The sequence below is a fragment of the Scyliorhinus torazame genome, chromosome 4, assembly GCF_047496885.1.
Source record: "Scyliorhinus torazame isolate Kashiwa2021f chromosome 4, sScyTor2.1, whole genome shotgun sequence".
In the NCBI taxonomy this organism is placed as follows: domain Eukaryota; kingdom Metazoa; phylum Chordata; class Chondrichthyes; order Carcharhiniformes; family Scyliorhinidae; genus Scyliorhinus; species Scyliorhinus torazame.
Window position 1 is genome coordinate 188,048,851 of NC_092710.1, and position 15,463 is coordinate 188,064,313.

Consider the following 15,463-nt stretch of genomic DNA (forward strand, 5'->3'; position numbering starts at 1 on the left):
CACTTAGTTAACTCTTATAAATATCTATCGAAACTCTGTTTTTATATTTCTCTTCGAGCCTTCTCTCGTACTCTTAATTTTTCCCGCATTCATTTTTTGGTCATTCTTTGCTATTTTTTATATTATGTCTAATCTTCTGGGCGGCATGGTAGCACAGTGGTTGGCACTGTTGCTTCACAGCGTCAGGGTCCCAGGTTCGATTCCCACTTCGGTCACTGTCTGTGCGGAGTCTGCACGTTCTCCCCGTGTCTGCGTAGGTTTCCTCCGGATTCTCCGGTTTCCTCCCACAAGTCCCGAAAGATGTGCTTGTACGGTGATTGGACATTCTGAATTCTCCCTCTACCCGAACAGGCGCTGGAGTGTGGCGACTAGGGGATTTTCACAGTAACTTCATTGCAGTGTTAATGTAAGCCTACTTGTGACAATAACAATGATTATTAGATCAGATTATTGCCAATCATTGTGCAATTGTGATTTTTCTTTAAGTTTGCTACAATCTTTCATTTTTTTAGTTAACCATGGATGATTGGTTCTCTCCTTGGAATTTTTATTTCTTGTTGGAATGCATCTATTCCGTGTATTCTGAAATGATGTCTTCCACTATATCTCTATTGGCCTATCCCTTAACCTAAATTGCCAGTTCACTTTAGTTAGCTCTGCTTTCATGTCCTCATAATTGCCGTTATGTACGTTCAAAAAACTAATCTTGGGACCACTCTTCTCTCCCTCAAATGAAATGTAAAATTCAATAATATTGTGATAGGTACAAAGGGCATCTTCACTATCAGGTCATTAATTAGTCCTATCTCGTTGCTTGATTTCATTTGAAGTCAAAACCGTTTGACCTGGCTCATGAATATACTTCGTTCAATGGCATTTTACTCAATATATCACTTTTTATTCTGTTTATCTCAAATCAGGCAAGTGGTAAAATCAGACAAAAAGTAGATTAGTGGTGGATTAATAAGATCACCGTTTTATTATGTGCCATTTTGGATTCTGCACGAGAAGAAAGATATTGAGGCAATACGAACACATATGCTGCCTGGTATTTAGAAGTTACGAATACCAACGGAAGATTTGGATTGTTCCCTTCCAGTTATTAATGGATCAAGAATAGAGGGACTCATCTGAAATTAAATGAAATAACTTAAGACGGGATAGAAGAAACTGATGAAACTGTGACATGCAAATCTTCCGTTCGTTATTTAAGCAGATATCGTCAAGGCATTGGAGTAACCATCTTTACCGACTAGTTTTGGATTGACAGTTCTGGAGCCTTCGATACATGACTTTCATGCTTCGCCAAACAGCATTTTCTTTAGTTGTAGAAATAGTGGCGATTAATCAATAAAAATGTTCAAGAAAATGACAAACACCTTTTGAGTTTTTCACCTGAATTGCTCACAGCAGTATCCACGAGATTGAAATGTAATTACTGGAAACAAAACTCCAGAGAAATCTGGACCGTGAGGGTTGGCCATTGTGATAGCTGGCACCATATAATCATTCTGTTATACCACTGAAACAGGAACTCTCAATCCTGTAACAAATTGACTTCTGTGTCAGTTAAATAAACCCTTGGAAGTTCCAGATTTAATTTGTAGATTCACTATTCCATTGTGTTTACTATTGCGCCGTTCCCATTACTGGAAACAAACTTCGAACTAAAAGTGAAATGTAGCTGCGGGAAGATTGCCGAATCGCAGATAAATTTTGACATTCAATTGGCTGCATGCGCGGAAGGCAAAAATACCCTTCTTGGATATCGGAGCAAATCTCCCCTGCAATCCTGTAATATGACCTTGTAATCTGGCAGGCATGGGCATAAACCACGATCGCCCGGTCTCTCCTGCCAGTATCCAGCCATTATAATCGGACAATGGGGCAACCCCTCCTTATGCCAGTATTAAAGATGGCAGCACCATCTTCAAATCGGCATCAGCAGTCGGGCGTACGGGGTCGCTTTACTTTGACGTCACCGCGGTGCGAGTTCGGTCAGCTGGTCAGTTGTCCCGCCCATTTGTTTATCATACGTCATGACGTCGCGGCCGCTCGGCCTGAGTATGGTCCGTCAGTGTGTCAATCATCCTTTGGGGGGGGGGGGGGGGGGGGGGGGGTTGGGCTACGCTCCGCCCGGAGACGGTGGCCCGTTGGGTGTTTGGCAGCCGGAGTGTTGAATGGCCTTTGAGAAAGGCGAGGGGGAGCTGGACCATTGTACAAAATAACGGCGGGTTCAAGTTCCACGTGTACCCGGGTCTGAGCTTCATCCTCATCGGTTCAGTCAAGAAGCCTGCGGGGGCGGGGTGCGATGAGACAAGGTATTGAAGCTGTAAAATTAATCCCAGGCCTCGGCAGGTTTTAGTGGGCCGGGCCTGGCCTGTCACTCTCTCCCTGGGTGAAAGCTCCAGGCACCGGAGCTGGCTGTTCAGCTCCCGGTCGGGGAGGCTCGGTGGCCGGTCTAACCGGCGGTGCCAGGCTGGCCTGGGCTCCAGCTGATTACACCATCTGCCTCTTGCCAGCCAGTCCAGTTTGACGGCTGTCACTCTGCTGGGGATGCACATTTCGCCCAAATGGTTAACTTCGCCCCCATGTTTCGCTTCCAATGTGCTACAGTCAACCACCGTGGATAGCCGCCCCAAGTTGGCATCCTCCACCTGCCAGCCTGACTCTGCTGTTCGATCTTGAAAGTACAACATGCACCACCAGTGAGTTGGTGAACAATGTACAGAAGAACACAACTGCCTTCTGCCTTGCCCTCCCCCTCCTCCCCCCGTCCCACCTTACAAAAGTAGCTTGCTGCCATTTTCATCCACTCGCCTATCACCTACCCTCTCCATCACAACAGTTTTCTAGAACACCTTCAATGTAGTTAAATGCTAAGGGCACATCACAAGAGGGTAATCAGACAAACATAATAATCTTTATTAGTGTCACAAGTAGGCTTACATTAAAACTGCAATGAAGTTACTGTGAAAAGCCCCTAGTCTCCACACTACGGCGCCTGTTAGGGTACACAGAGGGAGAATTCAGAATGTCCGATTCACCTCACAAGCACATCTTTCGGGACTTGCGGGAGGAAACCCCTGCAGACACTGAGAGAACGTGCAGACTCCGCACAGACAGAGACCCATGCCGGGAATCGAACCAGGGACCCTGGTGCTGTGAAGCAACTGTGCTAACCACTGTGCTACCGTGCATGTCAAAAATTCTCTGGTGCATGAAGCCCAAGGGGTTTTACATGGTTTCCATTCCCTTAGTGTATAATGGCAGGAGACCTTTCTCCAGTGAGCCTTTGCAATAGCAAAGTTTTGTGCACCCTTCATCATGTACTATGGACCCTGAAATGTGCCAGTCTACAACACTTGATTGTTGACCAGCAAGACCAAAGAATGTCTTTCAGCACTTTGGCCCTCCAGCAGCAATTCATGTTTATCTTAGCCTGCATACTTGGGAATAGCCATTGAGCACAGAATCCTGCATTTGAGCTGCATGGAATGAAAACTTGATGAGAACAATAGCATCTGTCGCCACAGCTGCTTTGCAATGGCACATTCCAGTAAGAGTTGGAAGGCAATTAGGGGCTGGTTTATCACAGTGGGCTAAATAACTGGCTTGTAATGCAGAACAAGACCAGCAGCGCGGATTCAATTCCCGTACCAGCCTCCCCGAACAGGCGCTGGAATGTGGCGACTAGGGGGCTTTTCACAGTAACTTCATTGAAGCTTACTTGTGACGATAAGCAATTATTATTATTATCTCTTCCCCACCCCAGCTGCCTGGAGGGTGGATTGCAGAGTAAGTGAGTTTCCAAGTGTGTAGGAAGGACCTGACTGGGAGGGCCCTTCTCACTACTAACCAAGTTGCATCTTGGTGCTTGTTTGAGAGATTTGGCTATGAGACATTCTGCAAATGACTTTGTCAGTCTGTTCAGAGCACCATCTGAGAGGCTCAGTTTCGATAACATTATGTGCATGGGCTTTAGGTCAAAGGTGTTTTTCTGCACATACCTTTCCACGAGGAACAAGTGAAATGGCATGGCCCAGCTGAGACACTGTCCATATTTGATCACCACAAAGCAGAAGATGGCTTGGGTATCTACCATGTGCAGGAGCTGGATACGGGCCAGACCTCGTCACATAGAGCTACACCTCGCACCTGATGACCGAATTCTTGCCGACTGCCCTCTAAATTGAAGTTATAATAATAATCTTTATTGTCACAAGTAGGCTTACATTAACACTGCAATGAGGTTACTGTGAAAAGTCCTAGTCACCACATTCCGGACCCTCTTTGGGTACACAGAGGGAGATTTCAGAATATCCAATTCATCCCGTCTTTTGGGATTTGTGGGAGGAAACCGGAGCACCCGGAGGAAACTCACACAGTCACAGGGAGAACGTGCAGACAGTGATCCAAGCCAGGAATCGAACCTGGGACCCTGGAACTGTGAAGCAACAGTGCTAAGCACTGTGCTACCGTGCTCTTTCCCTTCTTTTCCTTCCAGCAGACTATGAAATCTTTGTATTTGCCAAGTTAAGGGGCCAGACAGCTAAAATTGGGCAAAGTCCTTTTACTTAGGACCCTTGTAGCTGACAGATAAAGGAGATTTTTAGCACATCAGTTAGGATCAGATTCAAACTCAAGATCTTAAATTGAAAGAGTAGAATTCTAAGCTATCAATATGATTGGGCGGTTGGATGTGACAGCTAGTATTTTTGTTAGTATTACAGATTGGGTACTCTGAAAATGAAACCCAAATGGCAGATGCTGTATTTTATAATACATTTACATTATTTAATGTTACCTTGAATGTTTTTATACCAACTTTGGTATAAAACACAGTTGATCATATGATATTTCATTTGTTAATGTATTTAGAAAAAGATATAGCATGAGGGGACGGCACGGTGGTGCAGTGGATAGCACTGCTGCCTCACAGCGCCAGGGACCCGGGTTCAATTCTGGCCATGGGTGACTGTGTGGAGTTTGCACTTTCTCCCTTTGTTTGGGTTTCCTCCGGGTGCTCCGGTTTCCTCCCACAGTCCAAACGTGGGCAGAATAGGTGAATTGATCATGATAAATTGCCCTTTAGTGTTCAAAAGGTTAGGTGGAGTTACGGGGATAGTGTCGGGGCATGGGTTTAGGTAGGGTACTCTTCAAGGGCTGATGGGCTGAATGGTCTCCTGCACTGTAGAAATTCTGAAATTCTGTGGTGTTCTCAAATATTTAGTATTTTTGGAAAATATGGAGCAATATTTAAGATTGAGATACTGGAACTATGAAGGTGTCAACTGCAAAGCACAACAAATAGTGTTTTTAAGGAGTTGCATCATAATTACGGCATATTGCTCTGTGGCTTTCTTTGATTTTTTTCTTATTCATTCATGGGACGTGGGCATTGTAGGCAGTGCCAGCATTTATTGTCCTTGAGGGGACAGTTAAAAGTGACCCACGTTACTGTGGGTCTGGAGTCACATGTCGGCCAGACCTGTTAAGAAAGGCAGATTTCCTTTCCTAAAGGGCATTAGTGAACCAGATGGGTTTTTACAATAATCAACAGTGGTTTCATGGTCATCATTAGAGGAGATGTGCGAGGCAGGTTTTTTACACAGAGGGTCGTGAGTGCCTGGAACTCATTGCCAGAGGAGGTTGTGGAAACAGATACATTAACGGCGTTCAAAAAGCATCTTGACAAATAAATGGATAGGATGGGTATAGAGGGATACAGCACAGGGAAGTGCTGAGGATTTTGGCCAAGTGTGGTATCATGACCGCAGGCTTGGAATGCCGAAGGGCCTGTTATTGTGCTGTATTGCTCTTCGTTTGTACTAGACTTTTAATTCCAGATTTTTATTGAATTCGGGATTTGAACCTGGGTCCCCAGAACATTACTCTGGGTCTCTGGTTTACTAGTCTAGTGATAATACCACTATGCCACTGTTTCCCCTGTGAGATCATGAAGAAATATCCAAGATATATAACCAGCCAAATTAGTAATTTTCTAATGTGTGTTTTTTGTTGAAGGAATAGGTCCAAAAGCTTCTCTTGAATTCCTGAACTCTTGACATTTAGCAGTGATCATAAACTGTAATTCGAAAATCATCAAAGTTGAGAATAACACAATGTTTGTGGCCCAGCACCCGAACCATGTGTGATTGTATGCAGTTAGCTACTATAAGCTCAGAGATACAATGCCCAAGTAACCTCTGTTGCATGCTGCTTAGTTGGAATTTAGGCTTTGCAATGCGGCACGGTAGCACAGTGGTTAGCACTGTTACTTCACATCGCCATGATCCCAGGTTCGATTCCCGGCCTGGATCACTGTCTGCGGAATCTGCAAGTTCTCCTGTGTCTGCGTGGGTTTCCTCCCACATGTCCGAAAAGACGTGCTTAGGTCATTTGGACATTCTGAATTCTCCCTCAGTGTACCCGAACAGTGTGGCAACTAGGGGCTTTTCACAATAACTTCATTGCAGTGTTAATTTAAGCCTACTTGTGACAATGTTGTGTGAAATGTGTCATCCTCAACTGCAGTATTGAATTTGAAGTTTCTGATTTGTTTTCTAGATTTTAATGAAATTGCTGAGCCTGAGCTGATCAACTGCCTGAAGTGTACAAGGAGGAAGGTACATTTATAGAACCAAATCTTCAGGAAACCTGTGAGGCTGATGCAGAAGAAGCGCAAAAAAGGGCTGTGGCTGTAGAAACTGCTCAACCTTCTGAAGATACTACGTCCCAAGTAAATAATGATGGATTTGGACCTACAGCCAGTGATTTTCAAGTGGGGATCCCTGCTGAGAACTGTGTACATTTGGAAACAGAAGCCATGTGCATGTCTGGCAGCATAGAAAGAGACTGTGAGAGTTTAATGTTAATAAGCAATACTAGTAAGCGTACTTCATTTATATCTGAAGCATCCATGCAAGTTGCCAAACCAATGGTTGCTATTAGAACATCAGGGCAAGCAACAGCTGGTAACAAAAGTCGACAAAATGACAAAGGCCCACTTGTTCCTGGCCTAAAATTAGCAACTGATCTTCTTACCACAAATGTGATGGCTTCTGATGTATCTGCAGATGAAAACTGCCTAACTGTTGGTACAACTCTTTTACAACAAAGTGGTATGATGAAAAGAGAGAAATCCAAATCTGCAGATAGTCATTTTGCTGTGGGTAACAGTGCTCCGACATGTGCCACAGTCTCTTCAAAAGATATCAGTCTCTCACCCAAGCATTTGGCAGTTTCACAGAAGGGTACTTGGGATATAGAAGAACAATTGAGAAAAGAAGGAAAAGATCGGCTGATTGATCTTTTAAAGCACCCTGCTGCAGATGAGAATGCTGCAACTCTGAATGAGTGTGGAATAGAGTCTTGTTTAGCAACTGACATATTATCAATACAGCAAAATTCAGGCATAAAATGGGGTAAATGCAAAAAAGAGCAAAATAACTTGGCGGGTAATACCGCAGTGGCCCTCCATAATACATCTGTGAATGGTAGTTCTGGTGAAACAAGAACTGATCCTGTGAATATCACCAAGAAACGAAAAAGAAAACCTAAAAGTGCAATGGTTGCTCCTCCAAAGGAAATTCTCAGTCATGGTAACATTGAAAATGGTGGTGACAATGAGGTGGAAATTGCTGAACCATTGAAGATCCCAAAGAAACGAGCAAGGAAACCTAAAAATGTAAAAGCAATGTCTGTTGAAGGAATAGTATCGCAACCTTTATCAAAGGGAGAGTGTGACAATACTGAGAATGGCGGTGACAGTGAATTGGGAACTCCTCAACCGGTCAAAACCCCAAAGAAACGAGGAAGAAAACCTAAGAATGTAGAGGCAAAGACTGTTGAAGGAGTAGAGCAACAAATTCCATCAAAGGGGATTTGTGATGGTGCTGAGAATGAAGGTGACGGTGAGATGGGAATTCCTCAACCGGTTAAGGGTCTGACGAAAAGAGGCAGAAAACCTAAGGATGCAAAAGCAGTGCTGCAGACTCCATTAGCAGGTAGTAATAGTTCAGAGAATGGTGGTGATCCTCAACCGGTGAAGATCCCAAAGAAGAGAGGAAGGAAACCTAAAAATAAGATGCTGCCACAAGAAGAGAGTGCAGATACCCATGGGCTGCTGAAGCCAATTGTCCAGAGTTTATTGGAACAGAGCGTTGCTGATGATGAAGTAACAGCAAGTGGCCGACCAAAGAGGCGGGCGGCCAGAGCGTAAGGAAATTATCTTGTTGGCCATGCAGACATGATTGAATTGTAGCTATGTGTTCTAGTGGGTAAGGCATCCTGTCAGGAGTGCACAATTGGAAAATTAGTCCTCTAATCTCAACGTGAATGATACACAAATCAGAGAGAGATCAAGACACTCAAATCAGTTTACGTTAAGTATGAAAAAAACATTGGGTGTGTCACTGATTCCAGTATTTATTGCTAAATGTTCTGATGATTTTTGTGAAGCCCCTAAGGTCTGTTTGTCTACCCTCATCGTAATCAATGGTTGGCACTAAAATCTTGCGATGAATGGGATGTGCTTAGGTGGGCTGGTGGTCAACACATTGCTATATTGTAGACTTGCCAGCCATCATTAGAACATGGTCATTCTCACCGTGTCCACACACTTTCATGATCTCAGGCACAGTCCTGTGGAAGAGGTAATAGGAGGGCACGTTACCTCAGAGCACTCCGTTAGGAAGCAGACAAGTGTTCAGAGCAAAAACATGGAATATAAATCTTGCTATATTTAAATGCTTCGGTAAATGGAGGTGATGACCAGAATTTTCATATTAATATGAACAAAACCATTGCAATATTATCAAGCTGTTTTTCTTATTTTTGTTTTTGAATAATGGAAAATCATTTTTTAAAATTATAAACATGTTTTTGTCATCTTTCACCTTCCCATTTATATTCCCCCATACTAAACGTACTGGTTCTGAACTTCAGTTGTATTTTATGCTGCATTTTACACAACTGCAATTTCTCCAAAAGGCGGTGGAGCTGTTTTCGCTAAAGGTGTGGAATTTCAAAACCTGCTTTAGAATCATAGAATCCCTATAGTGTAGAAGGAGGCTGTTTGGCCCATCAAGTTTGCACCTAAACCCAATCCCCTACCCTAACCCGTAACCCCACCTAATATACACATTTTTGGACACTAAGGGCAATTTTGCCTGGCCAATCCACCTGACCTGCACATCCTTTGGACTGTGGGAGGAAACCGGAGCACCGGAGGAAACCCATGCAGACACGGGGAGAAAGTGCAAAATCCACAGTCACCCAAGGCTGGAACTGAACCCAGGTCCCTGAAGCTGTAATGCAGCAGTGCTAACCACTGTCCCACTGTACTAGCTAAAGGTCGGCTCAGTACTCAGGCAAGCAATAATGTTTCCTAATTTTCTGTCTAAATTGACCTTTTCAAACATTTTTAAAATTTCTTTATGGGATGTGGTATCACTTGCAAGACCAGTATTTGTTGCCATCCCTAATTACCCTTCAAATGAGTGGCATGCTAGGCCATTTAAGAGGACATTGCTTTGGACCTGGAGTCACGTGTAGGCCAGATCAGGTAAGGATGGAAGATTTCCTTCCCTAAAGGACATTAGTGAACCAGTTAGGTTTTTATGGCAATTGATGATAATTTCATCGGACCACTACTTAAACTTCCAATTTTGTTTTGTTTCAGATTTGTTTTAATTGATTGAATTTAAATTCCACCAGCTGCCATGGTAAGATTTGAACCTCTGGCCTGGGGTATTAGCCTGGGCCTAAGGATTACAAATCTTGACATTACCACAAAACCATCATCTTTAATAATAATCTATATTGTCACAAGTAGGCTTACATTAACACTGCAATTAAGTTACTGTGAAAAGCCACATTCCGGCACCTGTTCGGGTACACGGAGGGAGAATTCAGAATGTCCAAATTACCTAACAGCACGTCATTCAGGACTTGTGGGAGGAAACTGGTGCACCCGGAGGAAACCCACGCAGATATGGGGAGAACTTGCAGACTCCGTACAGACAGTGACCCAAGACGGGAATCAAACCTGGGACCCTGGCGCTGTGAAGCAACAGTGCTAACCACTGTGCTACCGTGCCCTTAATCATAAGAAAAGATATGGGGAAAGCATATATAATCGCATCTTTCATGTCCCGAGGTTATGTCAAAATGTTTTAATAGCAATATATTACTTTTGAAATGTAGTCACTGTCATAACGCGGAAGGCAGTCAAATTGAACACAGCAAGACCCCACAATCAGCAATGGTACACATGACTATACCTCAAAGGGTTAAAGCTGCAAAGCACGACAATACAAGATGTATTTATATCATAAAGTGACTTCTATTTTAATATTATGAAACAGATTGTGCACCACGAGAACAAAAAGAAACAACTCACAAATGCAACTCATTTTTGGCCACTGATTTTATTTGCCGTGACACGGTTGCTAGCACTCTTGCCATAGAATCAGTAAGTTCTGGGTTCGTACCCACTGCAGACACTTGAGCACACAATCCAGCCTTTCCTTCTCCTACATTTCAAAAATATTACATTTCTTTTAAAGCATTTTGATACATCCTCCAGTCATGAAAGGCGTGATTATAAATGTCTTACAGTGCTGCTGATTGAGGGATACATTGACAGGACACCAGAAGAATTCGGTGCTCTTTGAATAGCATCATGGAATTCTTTCTTGTCCATCTAGGAGGCAGACTTGGTTTAACTTCTCATTTGAAAGTTGGCTCTTCTGACAATGTCGCACCTCAGCAGTACTGCAATAAGAGTGAGAGCCTTAGATGTTAAGTGTGAATGATTTGGTTCTTAATGCAAACTGCATGTGCTTGGGTGGGGGAGAGGAAGATTGTTGCTGCTTCTCTCACAGGCTCTTATCGCTATCGTTCCTGGCTCCATACCAATCTTTTGCTGCAAGCCCCAGTTTCTGTCTCAATTGAAGATGTGATTATTTTTTTCTCTATCCTTTCACAGAATTTTTAAAAATTTGTGCTAGATGAGGTATGTTCACCTCTGAGGCACAGTAGAGTCTGCTCCTGGGATGAAGCATCAGCCCCATTTAGCAGCAAGGAACAATCAGGTAGCTAAGTGGCACGAAGAAGTGTCACAAGAGGAGGGAGAATCCCTTAGAAGCACTCTGGCAAAAAGGAGATGATCCTTATGCTCAGATGGCAGGGAGAAGGACCCAAAGAGAAAGCCTCCAGGGGTAGGGTGACACTTTAGTAATTAGTGAATAAATGTTGGCCAAGGCATATGGAGAACTCCCCTGCACTATGAATAGTGCCACGGAATATTTTGCATCACATGGCCTCTGTTTAATGTCTCATCTCAAACAGTGCAATTATACCTCAGAACTGTCACACGGGCTGGTTTAGCACAGTGGGCTAAACAGCTGGCTTGTAAAGCAGAATAAGGCCAGCAGCGCTGGTTCAATTCCCGTACCAGCCTCCCCGAACAGGTGCCGGAATGTGGCGACTAGGGGCTTTTCACAGTAACTTCATTTGAAGCCTACTTGTGACAATAAGCGATTTTCATTTCATTCACATAGGTTATGACTCAAGTCCTGAAGTGGGGTTTGAAGCCACAATCTACCGACTCAAAATTAGAATGTTGCCACTGAGCCAATCAGATACTTGATACTGAATAGAATAGGGCGTAGAATCAGGAGTGGTAGCAATTGCACAGAACATGAAAGTGGTAAGAACTATGACAGGTGAAATCTGATAGAAATTGAACTTGCTGCATATAGGATGGAAAATGGCAATCCATGGACTCCATGAATGGCAACATTCACCTCTGAGTCAGAACAATGCGAATTCTAGCCCCACTCCTGAAGAAATTAGACAGATTTTGGAAAACTTGTATTTAAGTAGCATCATATCATGTGCTCATTACAACAAAACTGGTCGGAACCACCGTTACATTTATTTTTGAAGTCAGTCACTAATATGTAGGAGCATGTGCTCAGAGCAAGGCTCTGTAAACAACTAATGGGATAAATGGCCAGTGATTGTGCCTTGGCTGGGGAACAGTTGTCAATCTCCTGCTCTGCAGATAGTACCCTGGGATCTTTTTACTTTTTCTTTTTAGGTGTTTTCTTTGTTTTGCCTTTTTTGTTCATTTTTACGGGATGTGGGCATCGCTGGCTAGGCCAGCATTTATTGCCCACCCTGAGTTGCCCTTGAGAAGGTGGTGATGAGCTGTTTTCTTGTGCCCTGTAGATGGTAGGCAGGCTTTCAGAAGGGGTTACTCACCACAGGATTCCTAGCCTCTGACTTACTCTGGTAGCCACAGTATTATATGGCTGATTCAGTTCAGTTTATGGTGAATGGTAAACCCCAGGATGTTGATAGTGGAGGATCGGCGATGATAATCCCATTGAATGTCATGGCGATGGTTGGATCCTTTCTTCGTGGAGATGGTCATTGCCTGGCACTTGTGTGAAGTATATAAAATAATGAGTGGCATGGACAAAGTGGATAGTCAGAATCTTTTTCCCAGGGTGGAAAAGTTAATTACGAGGGAACATAGATTTAAGGTGCGAGGGGTAAAGTTTAGAGGAGATGTGCGAGGCAAGTATTTTTACACAGAAGTTGGTGAGTGCCTGGAACTCGCTGCCGGGGAGTTGGTGGAAGCAGATACCATAACGACGTTTAAGAGACATCTTGACAAATACATGAATAGGATGGGAATAGAGGGATGCGGACCCTGGAAGTGCAGAAGGTTTTAGTTTAGACAGGCATAATGATTGGCGCAGGCTTGGAGGGCCGAAGAGCCTGTTCTTTGAATGTTACTTGCCACTTGTCAGTCCAAGCCAGGTTATAAGGCAGGTCTTGCTGCATTTGCACATAAACTGCTTCAGTGTCTGAGGCGCCACGAATGGTGCTGAACATTGTACAGTTATCCGCAAACATCCCCACTTCTGACCTTATGATGGAAGGAAGCTCATTGATGAAGCAGTTGAAGTTGGTTGAACCTAGGACACGACCGTGGATCTCTTCATGTTGTACACTGTCAAGAACCAGTCACAGGTACATAGAAATGCCTCCGGCAAGTGCACAAGGTGATTGACTGTTTCACTCTGTTTGCAAACACTTTATTTCTGCTTGATGCTGGCTCTGATGGCAACATGTAACTGAGATTAATAGCCCAATATGTGAAAAGAGTACAGATTCATTCTGTGCTACTTCATAGTACAACATGCTAAACTCTTAATGCATTGTAGTGCCCTGCATTAATTTTTGTTTCTGTGTGCTTGTGTAGGCTGTCAATCATGGACCACTTGCTTTATGCATTGGAGGACACTACAGCACTTAAATCTTCATATATTCGACCTTTTCCCAGAATAATACATAGGGAGGTTAAATTACATTGTGTTTTTAAACTCGTGCTTTCGCTTATGTTGTACATATGATGTAATTGGTGGGGGTGGGGGGCATGAGTGGGAGCACAATAGTTGGATGTGATGGAAGATAACAGGTTATGTTTCATTCTGTGAAGTAGCCTGAACATGCCTGCATTATCTAACATTAATATATTTGTATATTATCTATTAAGCTACATTGTGTTTTCTTTCAGTGCCTTACTGTACCTGCATGAAATAGTAGAGGAAATAAAATCACCTTCTTATAAAGTAGATGATGTGGCTGACAATACTAATGATAGTGAACCAAACCAACCTTGGGATCAATCACTGTCTGAACAATGCTCCCCTAAACGAAGAAGAGGAAGGAAGAAGAAAAAAATCAATGATGTTTTTGATGACTTGTCAGATGACAAAGATTTTGTGGTCTCTGATGGAATAACTGAAGAAGATGATGAGGAAGAAAAAGAATTTAATGACGTTGAAATATCGGGTGATGTTTCTGAGTCTGAACTGGATGACTCTCATGATGGGGAAGCGCAGAAGCAAAGAACAAGTTCAGTAATTGTGAGTTATTTACATTACAGTCCATCTCTGTAGTAATCTGCATGTAACCATTTCATGTACGATTATGTGGTAACTTAATATTCTGAGCGTGGAGCAGAACCTCACACAATTGTCTCCAGAGTCTCAGTGTTTGAATGTTTTGGGATCATCAGCAATTCCTGACTGGAAATTAATTAGATGATATGAACACAGTAGGGGTAATTTTAAGACTGCCTGCCTGGCAAGAGTGTGTGTGAAGGCAGTGAAAATTGTCCTATCGTTTACATCCTGTATGGGTATTGCCATCTTCAGAAGCTGCTCTTCTGAATTCTTGGCAAGAATATCACCCAGAGCTGGTAGATCCCAGCTATATATGTGCAGATCATGATCTGTTGACACTTCATTTGTTCCTCTACAGTAATTTTAATTCTGTATTTAGCACGGAAGATATGTAATTTTCTCACCACCAGAGACCATTTAAAGTGGGTTTTCTTTGCTTGTGCCACCAGGAGGAGCTTGATTGCTCCTCTGAGCTCCACGAGGATAGTTTAGGTCTTCCTTTCCCTTTCCCCAGTGTTGCTTTGCTTTAGTGACATCCAGATCATTTTTTGGGAATTAAAACAGTTGGAATTAAAGAGAAAGGGACTATTTGACCCATTGTACCTGTATCAATATTACTTCAGCTGGATCTGTCTGAAGAAAACTTTCCCTCCCCATTGTTCATATTTTTGTCTTTCTAATTTCAAATAGCTCCGATTTGAATATTTTTTATTTATTTTCCTCAGTAGCCATTTTTGGTGAAACATGCTGTGTGATGAATGTCTGTTGGCCCAAATGGAAAAAGGATCTGGGTATAGTTGTTGATATTGTTAAGTTGGTGAAGATTCAGGGAGAAAATGGTGGGATTACAGCATAGATGGAGACCCATTGACCCTGTGCTGAAACTAGCTCTTCAGTTAGAGCGAATCTACTCTATTGGCCCTTTCCCTAAATTCTTCCTTTTCAACTATTGTTGAATTTCCTTTTAACAAAATACTGTCTCAGCCAATAACCGCATGTGCTAAAATATTCCGTGTTCTCATTCTAACTTTCACCTTTGTCCACATATTGAAACATATATAAAGAAGGATGGGAAATGACCATCTGGCCCATAACGTGTGCCCTACACAGATACGGTGCAGCTACGAACGCATTGGTGAATGCACCCTATTACTCTCCATTCACAGAATTTCCTGGGGGGGTGGAGGCAGAAAAAAAACCAATCAAGTAATTAAAGGTCCAATCAACCTGTGACACCTCTCTTCTTCACTGACCTTCCTCACCCTAAATGGGATTTTCTTCTTGTTCATCTTTCAAGGCAAAGATGATCATGTTCATCATCTGGGGTGTTTGGTTGGATTCTGGTGGATACATGGGTGACTGCAAAGGGCAATCTGTGCCAGAAGGTTCTGCTGTAAATAGAACAGGATAACCCAGTCGATTAAACTTTGCACAAGTTGTTGCCTCAGGATTTCCTCTCCATGCAGTTTCTCTCT

The 15,463-nt window shown here is 43.1% G+C and overlaps 1 protein-coding gene across 2 annotated transcripts in view; it reads left to right on the forward strand.

The window, feature by feature from the left end:
* The first annotated feature begins 2,130 nt into the window (after positions 1-2,130).
* The window catches only part of gtf3c2 (general transcription factor IIIC, polypeptide 2, beta), a 151,784-nt gene continuing 138,451 nt past the window's right edge, over positions 2,131-15,463 (forward strand). For both annotated transcript variants that reach the window (XR_011940701.1, XM_072499005.1), the window contains exons 1-3: positions 2,131-2,321; positions 6,571-8,220; positions 13,598-13,949. Coding sequence is in view for 1 of the 2 variants with exons in the window: in XM_072499005.1 (XP_072355106.1) it covers positions 6,830-8,220; positions 13,598-13,949 (1,743 nt within the window). In the remaining variant the exon portion in view is untranslated. The remainder of the gene's footprint in view (positions 2,322-6,570; positions 8,221-13,597; positions 13,950-15,463) is intronic.